At 26.1% G+C, this 24,472-nt stretch overlaps 1 protein-coding gene across 1 annotated transcript in view; it reads right to left on the bottom strand.

Annotated features, from left to right (window-relative positions):
* Nucleotides 1-1,026, bottom strand: part of LOC129610381 (carboxypeptidase A2) — a 49,701-nt gene extending 48,675 nt beyond the window's left edge. The window contains exons 1-3 of the mRNA XM_055522948.1: nt 873-1,026; nt 567-812; nt 47-500 (exon numbers count right to left, since the gene is read on the bottom strand). Coding sequence (XP_055378923.1) covers nt 47-500; nt 567-812; nt 873-1,026 — 854 coding nt within the window. The remainder of the gene's footprint in view (nt 1-46; nt 501-566; nt 813-872) is intronic.
* Between the last annotated feature and the right edge of the window lie 23,446 nt (nt 1,027-24,472).

The raw sequence follows: 24,472 nt of genomic DNA, 5'->3' as shown, positions 1-24,472 counted from the left end.
AAGTTGAATGCATTTTATTTCAAATTCTGTGCACATCACTTTTTACCTTGTATAACCCCATGGATACATAATTGCTTGTGCACACGAATGCAATGACAAATAAAATATTAAATTAGAACCTAAACGTTCTAATACATGTTTAATTGCACGTGTTTCTGGTTCTGAAAATGGTGTATCACCACGATATGTACATTTAAATGTTTGTTTTGTACCATTCTCCCAATGTATATCATAATTACGATTACAATCTGTACCAATTGAACGTGTTATAGAATTTGGTTTACGATTTTTACGCCATCTACGATTTTTTAAACGTGAATATTCATAACCATCACTATTAACTAATGGTATAATTAAAAATTTTACTTTTTGTAATATTTCAATATTACGACAAAATTTCTCAGTTAATTGATAAATACAATATAGGGCGACAGTAATTGATGTCCATTCTCTGGCATGTGTACCACCTTCAATAACAATCCATTTTCGTTTTGGTAATTTTTTTATATTATTTGAATTATTATTATTTTTTGTGTCATTATTATTATTGTTACAATCGGGTATACTTAAATTATCGTCATCATTAGTTGAACTAGAATTTGTTGTTAAAGATATTGTTAAAGATTTTGTTGATGGATTTCTAGCAGATTTACTGCTACTAACATTACTACTACTATTACCAGTATTATTAAGAGTTGAAGATTTTATAAATTTTCTATTATTTAATTGTGATTGTGATGATTGTGATTTAATTATATTGGCACTTTTTGATTGTTGTTTTCGTGAAATCGGTCCTGATTCTATTAGATTCTCTTTAATTATTTTATTTTCTTTAAGTTGTTCTTTATATTTTTTATCTTTTAATAAATCAATTTTAATTGCTTTTATTATTCGCCCTTCATATGATTTACCAATTGTATAAACGCTTACAAATGATTTATAACGATTTCCTAAATAATCCAAATAACTGTTAACTTCAACATGACGTAAATAATTATTTAGAATGTCAGGTCTAATAATATTCATTCTAATTTTAAACAATTTCAACTGTCAATTTAAAAATTTGATTTTTTGAAATTAAGTGACAATTTTACTAAACTAATTAAATATTTTATAAAAAATTTAAAAACAAATTTAATAATTTTCGAAATTGACTTTACAATTCAAAACAAAAAAAAAAATTTTTTTTAATTCTATTTGTATAGAGCAATGGTAGGTAGGTACCACAGTCTAGAGACAACGTTAATACGGCGTGACGATGTTAACTGCGTTAATTTACTATAAAAACTGGGAACTACATAATTTTGTCTTTCGTACAATAATTTTATTCTTCCTTGTTTTAAAAGCATTGTATATAGAGTTTTCAGATTTTTTGTTTAGGTTGCTTGCTGCGGTTGTTAACGGTTATCACTAAAATGCTTATATTTTTTTTGTTTTTCTTATTATTTTTATTTATGTTGAATTGCTCTCTTTTATTTTCCAATGTTTATTTATAATATTTTTATTCCTTAAATACTTTTTGATTTAAAAACACTATTTTATATCGTTTTATATAAAAATAACAAGGATAATAATTATTACATTGAGAAGCACATACAAGACACAGACATTACCACAAAAATATACTAGGTATTGGTATACCTAAATATGTAAATGAGCTTATAACAAGAAGAAGAAGAAGAAGAAGCACAATAAGAATAAAATATTTTATTAAAAGTAGTATGGGTATATACATAGAAGAGAAACGAAGTCATAAGGGAAGTATAATAGTGAAAAGATCAAAACGCCCCAAATTTCATTTTAGCATGCAAAATATTTAGCAAGTACATTTAATGTTAACTAAAACTAAACTAGCTATTTAAGTATTATGCTTATGAAATATGTGTACAATAATGTGTAGCTAATGTGTAGATAAGTCTATTATATAATAGTACATGCAATTATATACTCGTGCATACATACACATAGACTCTACTAATGTGGACATATATAGATATATATTTAACGGTAATTCATTTATAATCGATTTTAAAACTGTTATCGACTCACAAAATCAACGGAATTACTAAATGATGTATTCATTTAGAGTGCTGTTCAGGTATAATAATGAGGAAGAACTTGTGAAGAATTAACAAAGCGAACACTACTGTACAAACTGTACACTACTTAAACATACATAGGTATTGTTTTCATAATATACATATATTCTGGTACCTGCCACATATAGGTATAAAATTCGTATGAATATGGATTTAAAAACAAAACATATGCTTTGTTTTTTTTACCGTTATTTAATAATTGTTTCCTGTGACGTGTAATGTAAATGTCAATTCGTGTTTTATATATTTTGTTTTTCTTATATTTTTACTGTTTGTTATACTTGTCCATCTATCTGTCAATGGTATAAGGATTGTTACAAGTACCTGTAATGTATGTGTCTATTATATGCTTATATTAAAAGGTTATAACTTACAAAATTACTTGTAATGATTTCAAATTTTGACAAATTTGTCAAGAGGATTTGATTTTTTTTTTCATATCGGTATTAAAAAAATTTTTTTGAATTTGAATTTTCTATTAGAAGTTCATTTAATTGATGTTAGATTCAATAAGAAGATTTAGTGTATACATACATACATACATACATACATACGTATTCCGTACCAGAATTTTTAAATTTTTCATTTTCATTAAAAGAACTTCAAAGATTAATTGCAAATATTTTATAAATGGAAAAGCAATCTTGCTAAACGGCAGTATACACTATTTTAAAGGTCGCAGCTTATAAACTTATTAAATATGAAATAATTCACATTAATTTTATGAACGAAAATTTCTGATTCAATTAATGGTGTTGCTTGAAATATGTATACCAAAATCATAAAATACGAATTAGAAGATTATGATGAACATGGCAATTTGAAATCAAGCAAAACAACGAACCCCTAAAATAAATGAGAAGTATCAAAGCTGACAAGTGCACTTACTGTTTAAAAATATCAAATGTCAGAAATTTGCCCAAATACAAGCCTTACTGCATTCATCACCATACAAATTATTCACCCATCAGTGTGCTACTTGATATTCGGGCAAATAAAGTTCACAAAACTCGAATATACTGATTGGAATATACAGAATCTTCCCATGCTTTTTGTTTAACTACAAGATTTTACCAATTTGTCTCAATACAAATAATAATATTGTCAATTGGGTTTACGTTTTAACAGTAAAATAATTATTATATAAATCCTACCCCAATTTAATAAAGGTGAAAACTATTTTAAACTTTAACTCAGCAAATAAACGATATTCTTATATATTATGTATCTATATATCTATTTATAACTTGTAGTTATAAATGTAGCATGTAATATAAAATGAAATATTTCTATCTAAAATTATATTTCTGTCCCCTGTGTTACTCTCATTTATTCTCACCCTTACGCTATATTTCCTTCCTATATACTAATAATAATAATAATAATCTATAAAATCTATTAGTTCTATTTATTTCATATTAAGTTCAAACAGAACCCCAAATTTTTATATTTTATAATTTTGTTATATTTTTATCAGTATTACAATAAAAGAAATCAGGATATATATAACGTAAAATCAAATCAACACTATTCTAACCACATAGTAAATACAGTACAGCACAAATAAATGAACACTCGGATATTTTAAATGCTTATGCATAAGTGGACAAAAATGCGCACTAACACGTAATCAAAGCTTTCATTTTTAACAGTGCTGTTTGTCAATTATGATAATTATGTGGAACAGAATTCGCACGGCTTTAAATATTTTAGGTATGGAGATAAAGTGTCATGAATGTAATATCTGTCAAAAAATAAAATATGCACTTTACAACATGTTAAAATTAGTATATAAATTTTTTTTGTATACTTAATATGTACAGGAAATTGTTCGTATTACACTTACCCAACGTAATTCATTAAAACTCTGTACATATAAATAGCAAAACTGTTTACTTACATTTATCCATACTGCATTTATTTGTGTTTCACTGTATATATTTATAGTATTGCTGTGTCCCAAAAAATCAAAAAAAGAAAACTTCTTGCATATTTAATAAGGATATTTAAAGGTTCTGTATTCCAATTGGAAATATTATGTAGGTAGGTTGAAAACAAATATAAAACGTTGAATGTATGCGAAATACAAAAAAAAAACAGAACAATCTATTTTGCGTTGAAGCCTATTTGGAATTTGCTGTTTTCACCTTTTCATAACTGTATAAACTAATCAATAACTTTTAATGGTACTAAAAAAATAAAAAATAATTTCGTGACTATAAAATTTAAAAAGTTAATAAATATGAATGAAATTTTGTCCCCTCAAAACAAGAAAAATAATCAGCCTACCTGTAAAGAAAGAAGCAAATGAGGCAAAGAAAGAAGGAAATTATTTAACTTGTAAAATTTCCTTTAATTGAGGTTTTTTTTTTTGTTCTTGTTTAAAAGAAAAAGTTCTTACTACATTTTCATTTCGTCCTTCTCTCCTTTATAAATTCCTTCGTTTTTCTTCCCCTGTCCTATATAAATTTCTTAATGAATGCTGACACACAAATTTATTTTTGTGAGAAAAGCATTCCTCTAGAAAGTATTGTTTATTCTTACCCCCTTCACAAATTTGTGGCTCGTTCATCCAATCCTTAAAAGTTAATTTTTTCGAAACACTTAACGTGCTCAAGCCGTGATTATTCGGCATCAAAGCCAAATCCCTAAATTAGATCAAGTTGCTTTTGAATTTTAACACTATATTTTTTCTTTGATTATAAATTGTAAGAGTTGATCTACTTTCCTCTTCTACTAGTTGATTTACTTTCCTCTCTTCATAAATTATAACTCCTGAAAAGTTACAAAATTTCAATTTTCGACAACTTATCTCCTAAAGAACTAACAGAAAAATGTTTTCCTGGCAAAGACTTTAATCTTTCATCTCCTCGACTATTAGTTGACTTAACTATTGCCACATAATTTGGCTATTATGTTGATATTTCCCTTATGTCCTCTTCCTAATGATATGCAGTAACTAATTTATAGGAAATGTGGTTCTGTACAAAACCAATCCGATTTCTTTTTTTTTAATATTCTTTATTTATTGCATTTTTTTACAATAAAAAGATAATTTTCTTCATTATTTTTAACAAATACTCGTTTTTTTTTTACTTTCTTGAAACAAAACTAATAAATAATAATAAAATTTTCAAAAAATATTTCGTTCTTTCAGTTTATTTAAATTGCCTTATAACAGGCGCAGTTATATAAAAAAAAAATTGTGGCGGTTTATGTTATATAGAATGTCAACATTATATGAGGGAAAAGGGTAAATGAAATTAATTTAAAAATAATTATGTAAATAATTAGACCTTGTGACAATTAAATTGAGTACAGTACATAAATTGAAAGTTAATTTAATATTTTATATAGAGAAAATTTAGAAATACAAAGGGATACGGAATTGTAGGGGAACATGAAATTGTGTTGAACGAAAATGAAGAGTTAAAAGAGTTAAACTAGTTTATAATTATTTCAAGGATTTCTATAAATAGTTGGACTACTTTTTTCTTTATTGCGCCTTAATAATTTTTATGGTTTCATGCGATTCATTAAATGAGAAGAAAAGTGTGTCAGTACTAACTTAAAGTAACGAAAAGTAAACAATTTTTTATTTTTAATTAGAAAGTAATTTTTTTTTACTTTTTAACAACCTTTAAAATTTTGTTGTCACGAATGAAAAGAAGAATTTTAAATCCTAAATGGTTGTTTTTTTTTCAAATGGTTGACATTTAAGAAATTTAAATACATGTAAAATGTCGATTACATATACGAGAAAATTTAAGACTAAATTTAAGACAAAGTCTAATGACTGCTTACATGTCAGAAAGAAATTATCTGATAGGGTTTAGACTTAACAATTTGCTAAAAAAAGATGTGTATTTACCGAAATTAGCTGATCAGTATCCAGAACTGTGACATAAAATTAATTGTTGACATTTTTCAGTTTAAAAAATCTGAGAGTAAATCTTATAAGAATAGAGTAATTTCTACTATTTGCCACCAAACAAATTCTGATGTAAACTGTTCTGATAAAACTTTACATGTGATATAAGGCTTTCATTGCACTCAGATTAAATCTTATATTTAGCCGTACATGTAAACAAATTCTAAGATATTATAGAATAATTGAATTCATCAATTTGTTGCAAATTTGCTTATATTTTTGTGTAGATGCATTAAATTATTGAGCAAATCTGATGGCATGCATAGTTATATAAAATAGATTTTTTGACACGCAAGCTCTATGTAAGTATGTATGGTATTTTTCTTTAAAATTATTACATATGTAACACCAAAAAAAAATTACATAATTTAAATATAAATTTGGAGCAATATTAATACCTGCAGAGTTAAGCTTCTCAGATCTCAGTATTCTATTCAACCTATTGTCATCTAGCTGTAGAAAAGTCTATTGCTTATTTAACGCAATGTCCATTTAAAATGGTTTTTAACAAAAGACTATGTATTTTCACGAAAAAAATTATTAGATCAAAAAATTAATTACTGTTAATTCGTAATTTTTAGCTAATTTTAATAATCTAGAATAGCTTGGACTAACAGAGATCGCTCGAACTCGGTTAAAGTAGTACCTTTCTGTTTAAACTATTGTAAATATTTAATAATTAAATTAAAGTGAATATTATCCTGTATAACATCAACGAAAAGTTCTTTTTGAACCTTACTTTTCGAAATCGTACTTTTTGAGTCCTAGATACCGAAAAATTCAAAATAAGTTTTGAAGAGAATCGAATCACTAATGATTAAATGATAATGATATTGTATTGTAAACAATTCGGTATTATTATTGTCTATAATAAAGTTTTAGAAATTTAAATGAATTCCAAGTTTTTAAATGAATAAGAAATTTCAAAGTTTTACAATGAATTAATTTTATCATCATTCAGTTATTCGATATTTGGAATAAGCTCAAATGTAGCAATAAATATAATTTCGAATAAAACAATTTAAAAGAGAAGATAAACTGCCAACCGTTCTCTAGTTATTGCAACATTTACCCTATTTGCAGCTTCGACATTCTTACGACGACTTCAATTAAGCAATTTTTTAACAACCCAATGTCCCATATCTTATACATTAAATGCGTATACTGTGCTCCTGTTTTCAGGGTTATCATCTCCAGTAAAAAATAAAAACGAAAATCATTTTATGAGTAAAATCAAATTTATAAGTTGTATATATGTAACGTATATTACTTAATATTATATTAAATTTCCCTAAAATACATAATCTTGTTTTGTCTTCTTAAAAATCTTGTTTTGTACATAATCTTAAATTCTCAGCTAAACAAACGAAATCGATGACAATATTGAAATTATAAAGTTATAAATTACATACAATACCTCGTATATATTCAATCTTAATATTATGTTTAAGACCACATGGATATCTTGTGGATTACATAGTATATTGATGATTAAATTAGTATTATATGGGAAATTTAAATGATCTACAATAAATAAAAACCTATTGTAAATAAAATAGAAAATCTTGTAATTTCTTAAACTTTTTAAACTTTCCATAACAGTGTATGTTTATGCAAATTCGAATATATACCCGTTATAAATATACTTTATACATCTTTATATATTATAAAATATAAAATACTTGTAACACAATCATTAACCACCAACATACAATATATTAAGTCCTTTTTGAAACTAAACCACACCAAAAGAAAACATAAAATAATCCTTGGATAAAATAAAATTTTTAAGTATTTTAATGAGGTGAGCAAAACATGTTACTCGCATATTATTCATATATGTACATATATATGTATAAATTGTAAAAATTTATTGCATACATAAAAGCGTTTAATATTCATGTATGTATATAGGTATGATTCGGTACCTAGGTTAGTTAAAAATGTACTTAATCCATCTCATATATCACAACGTAAAATTCACGTTTCTTAAAAAAAATTCACCCCAAAAATTACATATATGCTTACATTTCAACATATGCAACGTTACTGTTGAACAAGATTTCAAAAATTCATAAGAAAAACAAAAAATAAAAAGGATCCCTCTGAAATTCATGTTCTCTTCATTTTCATTCTAAACAAAGAATGAGAAAAAAATAAAACGTAAAGAAAAGCAGAGAATAAAATTTTAAAAAGAAAAAGAAAAAAAAATGATTTTAAAATGTGTGTATGCAAACTTGTGTGTATCCTTGTAATTTTAAGGTTTTTCTTATTTCATTTTCATATTTTTCTTATTCTCTTTGTATTTTTATATGTTTTGAAGGACTTATGAAGGTGATGAAAGTAAATACATTTTTGGCAACACAAATTATTCATGTTCTTTTTTTTGTCGTTTGTTTGTTGTTTTCTTCTTTTTCATTTCATTCATGTTATTGCTATTGTGTGCTAAAGGAAAATTTATTTTAATTTTCATAAAAACAAAAAATTTGGGATGAGATTGCAATGTACTCGTATGTATGTAGACTTCAAGCGAATGATTTAATATACACGTATTCACATACATATGTAATTCTGCCTTTTTTGGTAAAAACTTATGTGAATTTAAAATCTGTGAATTTCTAGTTTATCATCATAATCATTATCAATAAAATTATAGTTATTAAAGAACTCATATGTTGTATAGATTATGAGTAAGGGTATTTTGGTAAAGGTAAGGTGAGAAAGAGTTTGTTATCTCTTTTTTTTGGAAAGAAAAATAGTAATAATTTTTCTGTTTAATTTATTAAAAATTTTTGAAATTTAAAACAACAATGACTTGAATTTTAGTTGTCTATGCTGGAATAGAAATTTACGTTGGTGTTGAAGTAACATCTATATTTATGCTGTGCGTGTCTTTTCATGGAGATTTTGTTAGTTGAAATATGAGAAATTAAAATGAAAATATTAACATTAATTTATTCGAATTTAATTTGAAAAATTTATTTAAAATTATTTTCTTATTTTGATTTACCAAGGAGTAGAATTTCAATTTAAAATGGAATTTTATGCGAATTCTATTAAATTAACGAAAAAATAGATCAAATAAAATAAAGTAAGACGACCAGACAAATTGATAACCAACTAGACATATTCGTTATTAAAATAATGGAATTTTCAATATAAACGTTTTGAATTTCAGAGTATTAGTGCTGTCGAGCTCAATTCTAACTTATTTGACGTTCTACATTTGGCGGTTTTCAAAAAGGGTCCTTTCCTACTCCTTCTATTCCTCCTCCTGCAATAAACATTATGCATTGCGAATAATAAATCACTTTCATGTAACTTTATCAAGCTGAATGTAAGACTAGTTATAAAATTAAATTCTAGAATTAATTGAAAAAATTTCTATTTTTTAATACCAATTTTTTTTTTAACTTTATTCAAGACGCCATTTCCATTTCGGCGTTTATTGCATATACTTTACTTTGCATAGATCTGGCGTTGGGTGTGGATAGCTATACGTGAAGTCAATTCACATCGATTTATCATTAGCATAAATTTTTTAGGAGTAGATTTTTTTTCTATAATTTCATAATGATTTTATTTATGAACTGTTCAAGTAATTATAAACCACTAAACTTTGAACCATTGGACTTGCTGTTTATGCTAATAAGAAATAAGAAATCGTTACCTGGAGCACTATATGTCGATATAAAAGTAATTCTTCTATGACCCAATTAGATGGGTATATGAATTTATGTACCATATGTTTTCATCTACATAACGCATCAAAAAATCAATTTATTATATGAAAAGTGTATGAATTGATTATGTTACGAAAATGATCTCACATATGTATTTTATATAAAGTGACCGACAACTGGATTCATAAAATCCACTTTTGTAAGCTGGAGTGCTAGTTGGGTAGGTATTATAATTAAATATTAAAAATTAATTATCAATTGTAACAATAAGAAATTTTACATTAACTTTTTAAATATGGTGTTGTTACTTGGTATTTTACTCATAATTTTTACTTTCTAAATTAATTTAGAAAGCTGGAATTGTTAAATTCAGTTGTCATTCTTGTTATTCAGCTTGTATGACTGAATTATTTGCAATTATAATTTATTTAATAATTTTATGTTCCGATCTAATTAATTTTTAGATAAATTAAGAATTTTAATTTAAACTAGCTCCCAAAAAGTACCAATATTCTCCTAGGACCTGCGAAACAATTGTTACAATAAAATCTTTACAAATTAGTTGTCGAATTAATTAATTTCTATTTGTTTTAAGACCAAGTCACCAAGTCCTCATGTAATGTTATTAAAAAAATTCAAAAATTGAGACTAATTTAAATTATTAAAAAATCACAATTACATTTCGCCGTTCTATAAATTGTAAAATGAGAAATGAAATTTGAATTTTAATGAATTTCGTTTAAATTGTTATTTTTTAAATAATTTTTTTTTATAATTATTTTACAATAGCAATAATTGTCATAGGTATAAGAATTTAAAGCCAAAATACCATATTCGCTTGTATACCAAAAAATGAAAAAGGTCATTTCGCAAAATATTTTTTTAAAACCCCCCTGCATACATACATAGATAATCCTCATTAAAAATTCAAATTAATTTGACAAAAAATATTTAAGGTCTAAAAAAAAAATTATACATTAAAGTTAACCTCAAGGGCATTTTTAAAATTCCAATGTATACCTAAAACCTCAAAGTAAATAAAACAAAAATTTCACCAAAAACAAAATTTAATGTGAAAAAAAAAAATTTGAAAATCCTTGAACTTTTTTTTGTTTTTTCTTTTTGAAAATCGTTACGTTTCATGCGTTTTCTTTTTAAGTGATTTAATATTTTGCACTTATTAAATGGAGACCTAAAACGAAAAAAAAAATAAATAAATAAAAAGAAGAAAAAAGAGGAAAAATAAAATGCAAAAATTTCGACAAAATTCATTCATTTGAATAAAGGTCGGAATCCCATATTTTTGTTTTTTGTTTATAAAAATGTTGCGCTTGAGAAAATCAAAATTGAATATTTTATTTGGGTTTACCAAAATGTTATTTTCTCAGAGATCGAAATATTTTTTAATAAATTCAATTGGTTTACGTTAAAAAGTATTTGCCATACTGACAGCCAGTAAGAGTCGAATATACTTCAATTTTTATTCGGATATGCAGTCGCATACATCAGAGTGAACTAATTTTCACACTAACATACGTATATCAGTATGAGCAAAAAAAAATACTAAAAGCTTGATTATGTATCACGCCTTTTTACTCACAGAGTGAGAAGAAAGTGGGTTGAGTACTGCGCATTATTATGTTCTTGTAATTTAATTTTCAAATAAGAAGAATTTTGTCGTGTCACTTTGTTTTTGTAAGGTTACAAGTTGTTATTAGTGTAAGTAACAAATTCAATTTAACCCTTAGCGCTCCGTTGGCTCCGCTATGGAGCCGTCAGTCATTTGTTCCATAACTCCGTGGGCTCCGCTGAGGAGCCCAATGTTTTTAACATGATTACGCTTAAGATGTTAAGAGATTGTTTCCAAAGATATCACACAATGGTGAATTACAAAATTTAAAATTTATCGTTCATTTACAAGAAGAAAGTGCATATACATATATAAAATAAATAAAATCAAAAACATTCACAAGCACGTGTAATTCTTCTCACTTAAAATAAGAGCCTTTTTTCTCACTCGTTCCGCTGCGAAAATGTGCCGAATTTGCTGGTAAGCAGTTGTACAAAAACGCACGGAGCGCTAAGGGTAAGGTATTTCGTTTGATCTGTCAGTTTATAAAAAAAAATGATTGAAAAGACGGAATACAAGATTTTGCTGCAAATATTAACATAAGGCAGCTTTTCTTTGAGCCAGTATAGCAACTTAAATAACTCCCATATATCAAAGTTTCCAGGTCCTCTGTTGAAAACAAACTATTGTTTGTTGGCTTTGTTATACTTATGAAGGTTGTAATTGAAATGTTGTGGAGAATTATTTGATGTTGTGTGAAAAATTAATAATTTTAGCGGTATAATCTAAATCAACCACCGGTAAAATTGATCACTTATTTCAATTGTCCAAAATAAAAGAGAATAGTGTTAAAATATTAAAGGAAGAATCAGGGAACTTTAACTACTTGTAAGAAATTTGTATTTTTCTTTTTTAAATAAATAAGCGTTTTTAAGCATTAGAAATGAAAAGAAAATTATTTTTTTGAATTAGTGAGAAAATAAGTTCCAAGAAACATCAACTGCCGAATTAATTTTTTTTTCTGTTTTTTCAATTTCAAAATTTCTTTAACGAAAAAAATTCACATTTCTTTTGAAATTTGTTTTTTTTATAAAATCATAACTTGAAAGACGATCGTCGATTTATGTACATACATACATCCGTACACGTATGTATTCAGAAGTTGTATATATTATGTATATACAGTTTATGTTATGAGATTCGTTTCTTATATAACAGCAAATCGCAATATAATGTAAAACATTTGTCAAAAAAATTCTTTCATTAATTTTACTGAATTTCCTGTACCTTTTTTATGTAATCATTTTTGTTTTTTATATATTTTTTTTTCGTTTTTTTTCTTCTTTTTTTGTTGAACTTCTCTAAAAATTTATTCTTTTTAATGTTCTTTTCTGTCGAAATTTTCCTAAATGTATTTATTTCGATGTCCTGTTAACTATATTTTACAGTGAGCCTATTATTTATTGTACAATATGAGTATGAAAAATTTTCCAAAATTCATTTTTAATAGTGGAAATGTCATAACAGTGCGAACTGTTAGAAGCTCGACAACAAAATGAATGTTGTTTTATTATCCAATAATCGTTTCAATTGAGGCACTAATAAAAACAGGCAAATAACTAATTATCATGAAAATGAAATAAAAATTTGGGTTGCAGAACAATTATTTTTCTCCTTGATTTACTCTTATTTCTCTTTTATAAAATATGATCACTTCTCTTTCATATAATTTTAATTTCTCTTTGATAATTTAAATCTGGGTAATTTTATAAGACATTTAATTATTTCTCATCTTTTACGATTTTGTTTTCAGGACGAATAGAGAAGGAGCTGGTTATCGAATAAATATATATTGGGTAGCCAATTTATTTAAACGTTTACAATGTTCTCCATAAAATATGTTTTGACAGATAAGGTTTTAGATAATTTGACGTATTATTGTGGTGTAACGTGTTAATATTTTGATGTATATCAATAATTGAACACTATCTTTACATTTTTTTTCAATTGCGAAGATATTTACTGACTTGATTGTGGTGAGGATTATTTTATGACCAACTTTTAAATGACGATGCAAGTAATGAAAAATCAATACACTACAGCTTGATTTACTTGTCTGATATTGAATACTCTATGTCCTTGAATTTTTCAATTGCCGAAATTTTCAAAATTTCATTAATCTTTAAATTTATATAAGTTCGATATAAAGTGATTCTACTGTAATTTCCTGTATTAATATATTACATGGTATTTCCTTTAAAAAAAAAATTTTTTTTCATCTGAATTTTTCATTTGTTTTCGCAGTTGGAAAACTTTTTGTGCGAGTCATCATTATTACAATGATTCAGCGGAATAAGAAAAAGCGCTAATGTAAAACGTAACACATGTACATAACATACGTTTGTATATAAACGGAAAATTTTTAACAAATTTCCTTCCACTTTTTGTTTTTCTTTGATTTGTTTTTCATTTTCATTTCTATTCATAAATGTATGTTTGTTGAGATGTAAGCATTTATAATAATATTTTCACATATGAAAATGTGAGTATAAGTGTAAAATATAAAATGTGTATAAATGTTTAAATAATTGAATGATATTTATAATATTTTATGAAAACTTTCAAGGTAGATTTTTTAGTTTTTGTATAAAGGAAAAATTCATGTCCTTCCTGAACCGTTTGTGAGTACGTGTACGAAATTTATATAAAGGCGTGTGTAAAAATAAATTTAAAATTTTTTTATAATTTCATTTAAATTTTTTTTAATTAGTAAATTTGTTCAGAGTATCGTTACATAGAGACAGTTTCTTTGAGTTTATTAGCTTTGTAATTCATTTCCACTGAACTATTTACTTAGGTCCATAAAATTCTAATCTTAAATATTTAAATTTTTTGGGGAAATATTAATTTTCACCTTAAAAAGTATAATTTTCCAAAAAAAAATGTATTTGCTTTGTTTTTAAATTTAAGAATTCAAACATCTATAATTTAGATTTTTCCGTTGCTTTCAGTTTATTTTCTAATTTGGTGTGATCTGCGGTTCGACAGCTAATGTTCATCTAGAATGAAGAAAATAAACCCGGATCAATTGCGGTTTCTCTTAAGTTCCAGAACAAATAACAATCTAAAAAAGCAGTAATATCCAAATTGCGGCAAAATTGATTTAACCATAAATAATTGATGTTTTATAGTAAGTTGAATAAGCAGCATAATTTAGTAAGATGCAGTAGAATGAGTATGACTACAATTAGTATTTTGTAAGAAAACACAAAGATGGCATTTTCAGTAAAATTATATTTTCATTTCTGAGATTTAAGAAAATTAAATTTATAGAAGCAATTATAGAACTCCACTTCAATTTGAGAATAAAAAATCTATCTTAAGCCTAAAATAATGGATATGAATTTGAGTATAGTGAAAATTGGAAACCTAGATAAATAAATCTTTAACAATATTTAATAGAATTTTTCGCTAGTTGCCAAATAATTATGACAATATTGTAGTATGTGATAGCAAGGTCAATTTCGGTTGAGCTTTTTTAAGATTTTTGATTATAAAACGGGAAAACTATTGTGTACCTTATTTGTCATTTATGACAATTTCTAGAATAATTAACAAATTCTTTCATTATACATAATTTTTTCATTTCACTTCCAAAAACGCAGAAGTTATAATTTTAAACTCTTCAATTTTTAATAGCTATATTTTTAGTTCTCTGTTTCAACATAATTAAGGCTTTTATTAACTGACCTTTTTCTGTCTATTCAAAAAATATTTTCTATTTATAACTGCAAACAGATACTCACTTTTCCAATCAGCTTTATTAGCTTAAGTATTCATGAAATACATAAGTACATATAATAACATTTTTAGATCTATTTGTAATCCTACGATTTCATTTGGTATCATTTTTTTAATCGCCAACCTACATAATATTTTAACAAGTAAAAACGTTTCAGTCGGTATAAACCGATTGAATAATACCCTGCACCTTTCGTTATTGTGTAGCAATTACTCGAACCTGTGAAGTCATTCTACAGAAACTTCACGGATATGTCTGACCTATAATTGGACATCCGACTGCCAAGTTTCATGAATCTGACTTTATAATTTTTCCAAATATTTAAAATTAGCTTTTGGAGTTGTATGGCAAGTACCTGAACCTGTCAAACAATTCCATCAAAACTTCACAAATATATCTGATCTGCAATCGGACACACAACTGCCAAGTATCATGAATCTGACTTTATTATTTTTCCAAATATTTAAAATATGCTTTTGGAGTTGTTTGGCAAGTCCCCGAACCTGTCAAGCAATTCCACTAAAACTTCACAAATATATATGATCTATAATCGGACACACAACTGCCAAGTTTCATGGATCGGACTTTATTATTTTTCCAAATATTAAGAATAAGCTTTAAGACTTGTATGGGAGCTACTCGAACCTGTCAAGCAATCCCATTAAAACTTTAGAAATATGTCTGACCTATAATTTAACACACAACTGCCAAGTTTCATCAATCTGACTTTATTATTTTTCCAAATATTTAAAATTAGCTTCTGGAGTTGTATGGCAGGTACCCGAACCTGTCAAGCAATTCCTCTAAAACTTCACAAATATATCTGATCTATAATCGGACATCCAACTGCCAAGTTTCATGAATCTGACTTTATTATTTTTCCAAATATTTAAAATTAGCTTCTGGAGTTGTATGGCAGGTACCCGAACCTGTAAAGCAATTCCTCTAAAACTTCAGAAGTATATTTGACCTATAATTGGACACATGACTGCCAAGTTTCATGAATCTGACTTTATTATTTTGCCGAATATAAAAAATTTGCTGTTGGAGTTGTATGGCAGCCACCCGAACCGGTGCAGCTATCCCATTATAATTTTTAGAGCATGTGTAGAATATAATTGGACACATGTATACAAAGTTTTATATTTATAGCTTTATTAGTTTTTGAAATATTTAAAATAAACTCTTTGAGTTGTATGGCAGCTACCCGAACCCGTTGTCCGAATTAGTCCAATAACAATAGGGCTCGTCCTTGGCACAAAAGAAAAAACTTGTGAAAGTTTGGTGTCGATTGCATTATTCGTTTTTGAGTTATCGTGCGAACGGACGGACGGACGGACGGACGGACAGACGGACATGTCTAAATCGACGCAGAATTTTACGCTGAGCAAGAATATATATATATGTCCATACCGCAGATGACTCCTTCAAGTAGTTACAAACTCCATACCAAAGTTAATATACCCTTCACGAAGTGCAGGGTATAAAAAGGAATAGGAACGTGACTAACATATTCATTTACATTTATATGTAGATGCATAAACACACAAACACACATTTTTTTCTTAAAATAATGTAGTAAAAATAAAATTTATTACGTTCATTTTAATAGAATAGTAAAAAAAACAGAATAGAAGAGCTGGAAACAAAAAACTAAGCGCGAATTTCTATGAAAATAAAAAACTTTTCAGACTTTTAAAATAATCTAAAATGGAAGTCTATTTGAAATTTATTTCTCTTTATTTTTTTCTTATTATGGTGCTCTTTGCAAAATTTTCAATTTTCATCGTTTATTAAAGTTTTTCATTTTATATCTCGTTTCCCAAATTTCATATTTAATTATAATGGAAATTTTCATACCGTATATAGGCTATGCTATATGCGAATTTCGATTTAAAATTAAAATTCGAATAGTTTTATAACTTGTCTTGTATTTTACTATATACATGTGTATATAAGTGTATGTAGTTGAAAACTTTAAGAAAATTGAAAAATTTAGTAAAAGTTTTAAGAATTTTAAAATTGGTTTTTTAATTTGGAATTGAAAATTTTATAGTTGAAATTTTTGGTAAGCAATAATTTACACATAAGGCCAAACTAATTTAAATTTTTAATTTGGATATTAATTTTTATAGATTATAAAATGTATAACACTATTGAATAACATTGCCAGTTTATTAAGAATGTATCTCACCTTTAAAATCAAAAGTTATTATTAATTTTTTACGGTATTAAAAATTTTCTACATATTTTTGAGATGTAAAACGTAATGTTAGTCCAATAACTCGAAATAGAAGTAATGGAATCGCTTTGTTCACGTCACTTAATACTTCCATTTTTATTATATATATTTTATGTTGTTTGAGGCAGCTATTGCGGCAGGTTGCAGGCAGGTAAAAGAGATAGATGCAATAATTATTTTGTTTTGTGATTGTTCTTAAAATTATAATTGTTCCTGAAAAAATTGTGAATAATTTTTCCATGAATTTTTATTTCTTAGAAATTTGATATTTTCAATAAATTTTTCCTTATAGCGTTTAACAACACAGTATCAAGCCAGGTTTCGTTTTTCTTTTCTGGACTGCTCTCGGTGTTATACATATTCTACAGTGATTGTACGAACTCCTATTGTAGCTGAACTTCTAGCTGAAAAAAATCCAAAGAAGAAAGATTAATTAAAGTATTAAACGAACTTCAAAGTTTTCAAGATTACATTTGTTTCGTTTTGTAATTGTCATTATAGAATATGAATTTCGACTGTAATTTTATGCGCTCAATATCATTTAAAGGGAAAATTTTGAATTTTGAACATATTTGGTAATACCTTAAAAACCCATAGTGAATAATTAATGTATTAAATATTATGTTTTGTGTTAGCTATAGAAAATTATGCTAATCCCTTAATAATTACCATTTTTGTGCCAAAAAGAAAAAAAATATTTTAAGTACACACTTACCTTGTTTTATAGCACATATTGCGATAAAATTAAAAAAAAAACAAACAGACTTTCTCTGCTCTTATATGTTAATTTAAGATTTTTATACTTTTTATTTCTTGTAACAAATTTATCTCATGCGACAAATAAAAATTTTTATTTCATTTTTTTTTCGTTTTCTACTTACATACGCTTTTATTAACACTTTTCCAAATATTTTTTGAAAAAAAGTGCTTATTAGTTTAACTCTGTCCGTGCGTCCGTGGACATGTTTACAAAACTTCTACACCCTTAAAGATAGAAAGCTGAAATTTTACAAAATTTTTACCTATCTCACCCCCTCCAAAAGTTATACCCTCTCAAAACCCTAAAAATGGCCTTTTTTAACTATTTGTTTAACTATTTGTCGCAATGGAACCATAAGCATGTTTCAAATTTTGCAAACGCAGAAAGACAGTGGTTTGCTTCTCCTATCGTGGCAGACTACAGTTAAACTTTAAAAACACAAAATGGCTGTTCAAATTTACCGTTATCTAAAATCCGTTTTTTTCCAAATTTTTGATGTCGGTTTTCTTCTAGACCCCAGGTTGTAGGAGCCTGAAATTTTAGCAGCTTTTATACACTAATAAATAGTTTATTTCGTCTCCACCCCCTCTCAACTTATCGCCTCTTGAAATTCGTAAAATTTGAAGTTTTGATGCTTTATATTTCCGAAACCGCAAGCTTTTTCAAATTTCTATAAACGCGAAAAGCTAGCGGTAAATTCCATGCCATTACAACATATAATTATTTTCCTTAAGTCACACAATTATTCCTTAAAATCGAGCATTATGTTAACCCCTCTTTATATTAATTTTTGCTTTATTTCAAAGACTGCATGTATGCATCATCCTAAATATATGCAATCCTAGAAATAGTTTTGTATATGAATGAAAATAATTTTAATAGTACGATAGGTATACATAGACTGTATTTAAAAGCAGTATTTTCATTAATTGTTGAAGAGAAAAGTGCTGCAATACAAACCATTGGTTTGACCCAACTTTATTATTATTTTTTTAACTAGTTTTATAAAATGAAAAAATTTGTTTTTTTATAATCATCCCAAAGGAATTAAAAAGGCGATAGAAGCCAGTCAAAAAAAATTTTTTTTATGTAATTCAACAAAAAGAAAAAATAAAATTTTTGTGGCCAAATAAAAGAAAATTACCGACAAAATAGAAAAAAAAGAGATAGTAGTTAAAATAATAATAATAACAGTAAAATTAGTAAAGTAAAATCGATTTAGTCGCATTCTCTATATAAAAATTAAAAATCTTTATGATCATCGTCAATAAATTTAATAATATTGTGCCTTTTAACTTTAGTATTTTAACGTACCTCATGATATTTTTTATAACAAAAATATAAAGACTGTATAAAAATATTTCCAATTGAATATAAAAAAAAATTATAAAACGACTGAAAGAGTTATAAAAATTAATTACAACATTAAATTGAAAATCGATAAATAAAGTTTTCTTTTTTGATAAAAAAGCAAAACTTTATTATAGAAAATCATTTTCAAATCTAGAAAATTGGATTATTTAAATTAAATATTCAAAACGAAATTTTCGAATAGCTCGTACTTTAAAAATTATCGAAAAATTTAAATATGTGAAGGTATAATGTGTCTAGTTCGTAAATTATTGTCGAATTATTGAACTAATGCCATATACATATATCAGGCCAACAAACTTAGGGTGTGAATCAAAAATAGTTTCCCAATTTGTATGAAAATTGCAAAAGTAGTTGGAAATTATTTGTTTGAATGAAATTGACTTATATTTTTAGCTGTGCTGATTTTATATATGTACATACATTTATAATTTAAATATTTAACATTGAAATTTTTTAAAAATAACATAAAGCCTTTCCTGTCTCCGAACTGAAAGGATACTGAATTATAGAGAAAAATTTTTGAATTAAAAAAAATTCTAATGCAATTTCAGTCGAGAATAGCTAGAGTTGATGGTTTCAAATCTGTGATACCCGTACGAATGAATAATTTTAAGTGTTGTATGTTAATCGTCACAAGTATACTTTCAGTTTCTTATATAATATGGTGTACATGCATACCATGCCTACTAAAAATAATTTACAAATTGAATACACTATTGTGAACGTTTTATTAAATAGTTAACACTGAAATAAAACCACATTGTGAATAGTAAAATAAAAAAAAATAATTTCCCAAAAATAATTCCCCTAACTTAAAAGAAATTTTTTAAGCTTATAAGAAAGTAAACTAGTGACATCTGTTATAGGTTTGTGTCTTTGATATTTTACTATTGTTATACAAAAAAAATTCTTTTATAAAATCGTATGATAAAAAATTTATTAAAAAGGTAAACATATCAACCTATACAATAAAGAAAAATGGTATTCCATACTGATAGAGGAGCTTTTGTCTTGTGGTTTCTTTGTCTTCTTTTATTGCAAAAAGCAAGAGCATTATGATTTTAAATTTTAAAAGCTATTAAAAACTCAATGGCCTTAATTTTTTCAAAAAAAAATCCTTAAAATCTTTGCTTTTGATTTTTTTCTTTGTTAGTAAAAGTTACATAGTGCTTTTTAACATTTCTCGTAATTAAAAAAAATTATAAATAACTAAAATTCGTACTTAAATATTTCATTACAAAATATAATAGTAAATCAGAATTTCTAACGGAAAACAAGTAAAAATCAAATAGGTATTTACTTTCACATTAAATAGTATTAATAGAACGAAATAATAATTGGGCACAGCACACAGCATTGCCACAGTAGTTCTGGTAAGACATAAATTTTATGTTAGTTAAGCTTATAGAAAAGGTAAGATAAAATCAAAATTCAATCTAAGTTTTACATTGGTAACCTAGTAAAATTCAAATCTAAAAAGGTTTTGAAAGACTTAAGCATGAGTTTCCATAATATAAAGACTGTTTTTGGAAAGTTTATATTCCATAACAGAAGTGTTTTTACAGTTACCCAGTGATAATAATCTTGACATATAACAAGATTTATGTCATTATGACATGAGTTGGTTTACAGTTTAAATTACTATAACTATTAGGTATTGCTATAATATAATTACTAAGTATTTTTTATATTCTCATGTAATATATGTAATAAAAATTACCAGATGTCGCCCGATATGTGGAATAATAGAACCGGTTATAGGTTATCTTTGATTTAATAACATAATTGAAAATATTTTTTACTACTATGTATAAGAAAATACAATACACCACTAAATAAATAAAAAAAACGTTAACTACAATACATTACTCCATTATTTCCATTTTTCGGTAAAAATTCCTTACACTTAGCCTTACATTTTTTCTTGAGGTCAACACAATTTTCAATTCATATAATTATCCATAAATATTTATTCGCAAATCTAAATAATGTATGTACATACTTACGTATTACGAGTATATTATTCGGAAATTTCAAAAGTTGTCAACATTTCAAAATTTAAGCTAATTGAAACGTGAAAAAACAAAACACAGCCAATAAGTTTTTATATTCACCTTGACATTGAAATTCTGAATAGAAATACCCAACACCCCTCAGTTAAAAATGCCTAAAAATAAAACTTTTTAATTTTTGAAATCTAATAAAATTATTTTTTCATTATAATAATTGCATATTTTTTCAATGACTTTTGAATTTAAATTCGGAAGAATAACAGAAGACCATAAAGTAAACATTTTTGGAAAATTTTCTTATACATTAGAAAATTCTCAACAAATTTGAGAATTTCACTAAATGTAAACAAATCTAGTACGTGACTTGTATTTTGTCAAGAAAAATTATTAACCATGCACCTACCTCACACAACACAATTAGAAAATTTTGTAAATATAAAATCTAAAATTTAGGCTGTGCATTATTGTATTGTAAAATTGTATAAGATTTTAATTGTACAATGTATTTTTATTATAAACGAAGGTACATACATATATTAGAATGAAGTCAATATGTACGGATTTAACCTTGTATAATTATAGAAGAACAATTGTAATAAAATAAATTATATTATTTTTGTTCGAATTTCTCTCTATGAGAGAAATTAAGATCAGATTAAAGTTTTAGGCATGTTTTAGGTATTACATACTATTATAATGTAAGTATGTAATTTTTAAATGTTACATTATATTCATATCATATTTTTCAGCACATATGTATATACAAATACAATCAAAATCTTCAATTCAGGCACATTTTACAATATTCTATATACATAGGTATTTTAAATTCATTATCACACTTATGTGCAAATATTTTGCGTTACGAAACCTTGACATAAAATTTAAAATTAATTTTTTCGTTTATAAGCCTAGAAATTTGAACTTTACTAAGCGTGCTACCTATGTGATATTGAAAATAGTTCATGATTGGAACAAGACACGTGCAGTAACTTCTTTCTATGTTTTCCAATAAATATTTATTTTTAAAAAGTTCAAGGATCTGAGAATATTAAAAGAAAAAAAAGATAACAGAAAATAGAAACAGCTTTTGGTAGGTATAATTTCGACCGTCAAGATGACACACAATAACACCGTATTATTACATAAATTTTCAAATTAAATCTATACACTCCTCAAATATATTTGATTTATAGGAATTAAATATTAAATCATCGACAGCATCTAATAAGGCAGGCAAAATATTTATAAAAAAAAAAAACAAAAAAAACTTTTGATGGTAAATTTCTTCGAGCTTGTTTTCAAATTCTAATACTAGAGAGATTAGCAATATTTTAGATATAAAAACGGAATATCCTATAGCTGATTTGTGTTAAATTTAAATAAATTTTTGTTTTAACAGGTCAACATTTTCCAAATAGAAAATATTTTGTTAGATATGACGTAATACAAAATTAATAAAAAAAACAATATTTTAGAATTAAAAAAGTGAAGATAACTTGTGCCTATATTATTTTGTAATGAATCACATAATATATGTAATTGCCTACTATAGGCGAAAATAAAATCAATATTTTAATAATTAAAATTTTAATATATTTGTACCCCTTGCAGAAATCTTTATATTGTGTTCTTACGGCTAATTTTTTGTTATTATTTGCTTCTGTTTCATTAGTGACTTCCTTTGAAATATTACTTATACAATTCGACAAAATAATTCCTATCTTGCATTTCCCAATAAATTCTCAATGACCGATAACATATGAATGACTAACCGTTTAGAGGAACAGTTTAACATAGAAAATAAATTTTGAACTTTTAAATTCATCAACAATAATCATGTGCGACGAAACCTATTTATGTATGTATAACATAGTAGCAATAAAAAAAATCTGTTGTGGTCAGCACATAACCGACCGCATTGTGTATTGTCTAGTTAAATGAAAGTGTTGCAGAATATTATAAAAATGTCTGTTAAATACTTTTTTCCAATTTTTAGGACATTAGTAAGCTTATAGTTAACATACCCAGAAAAATGTAAATTTGGCTCTTAGTAGAGTTTCGCTTTGTGCTACCCGAATTCCCTGAAATGCTCGCCAGTTAGTTTCGGTAACAACCAGAACTCAAATATCATATTTCAAGAAATTCCATCAATGTGTTCTGTGGATATGGTGAAAAATGTAAAATCGGCCCGCAAATCAGTTCTCGAGCCCTGATCTTTTCAAAAAAGTTATATGTTCATTGCTTTAATATGAGGAATTCATATATTAAATTTCAATGGAATCGGTCGATTATTTCTCTTTATATACACAAAAATGTATATTTGGCCCGTAGTAAAGGTCTAGTTGCCGATGCCTGATTTCTTCCAAAACATACGAATTTTTGCGGACGGTCGAGCTGAGCTTATATATAAAATTTCAAGTAAATCGTTTGAATATTTTCTTCAAAATGTTCAAAAATGTAAAACAGGCCCGCTAAAAAGTGCAGTTCCCGAGGCCTGATATATACCAAAAGTTGATCGATCCGTGCCATGGTGGAAACAAACTTACATATAAAATTTCATCAAAATCGGTTCAGCCGAACTTGAGATACACACGTGCACACACAGACCGACAGACGGACAGACCGACTTTTATGCAATTATTCTATGCAATTATTTACACTTCCCTACTATGGAGAAGTACGTTCCCACCGAAAACTCGATATGCAAAATTTGTTGCCATCACATAACCTACCTATTGTTTACACAATACGGTCGGTAAAAATTACGTCATTAAGAGTAGAGAAGAAAATTCATTAAAGAGAAGAGCCAAATTAAGCGTAAAGTTAAGACAATTTGAAAAAAAAATTAAAAGATAACAGTTTCAAAAAAATTAATGACATCATCGCGCGTTTAAAATTTTATAATTTTTGTTTTTTTCTTTTTTAGGGTAGACGCGATTAATTATTTGTTTCAAAGTTCAAAATATTTTATATGATTGTTCGTTCGATACACAATT

Source organism: Condylostylus longicornis, unplaced genomic scaffold (assembly GCF_029603195.1).
Source record: "Condylostylus longicornis isolate FDR11 unplaced genomic scaffold, ASM2960319v2 ptg000044l, whole genome shotgun sequence".
Taxonomy (NCBI): Eukaryota; Metazoa; Arthropoda; class Insecta; order Diptera; family Dolichopodidae; genus Condylostylus; species Condylostylus longicornis.
This window is presented reverse-complemented; position numbering and strand designations above follow the sequence as displayed.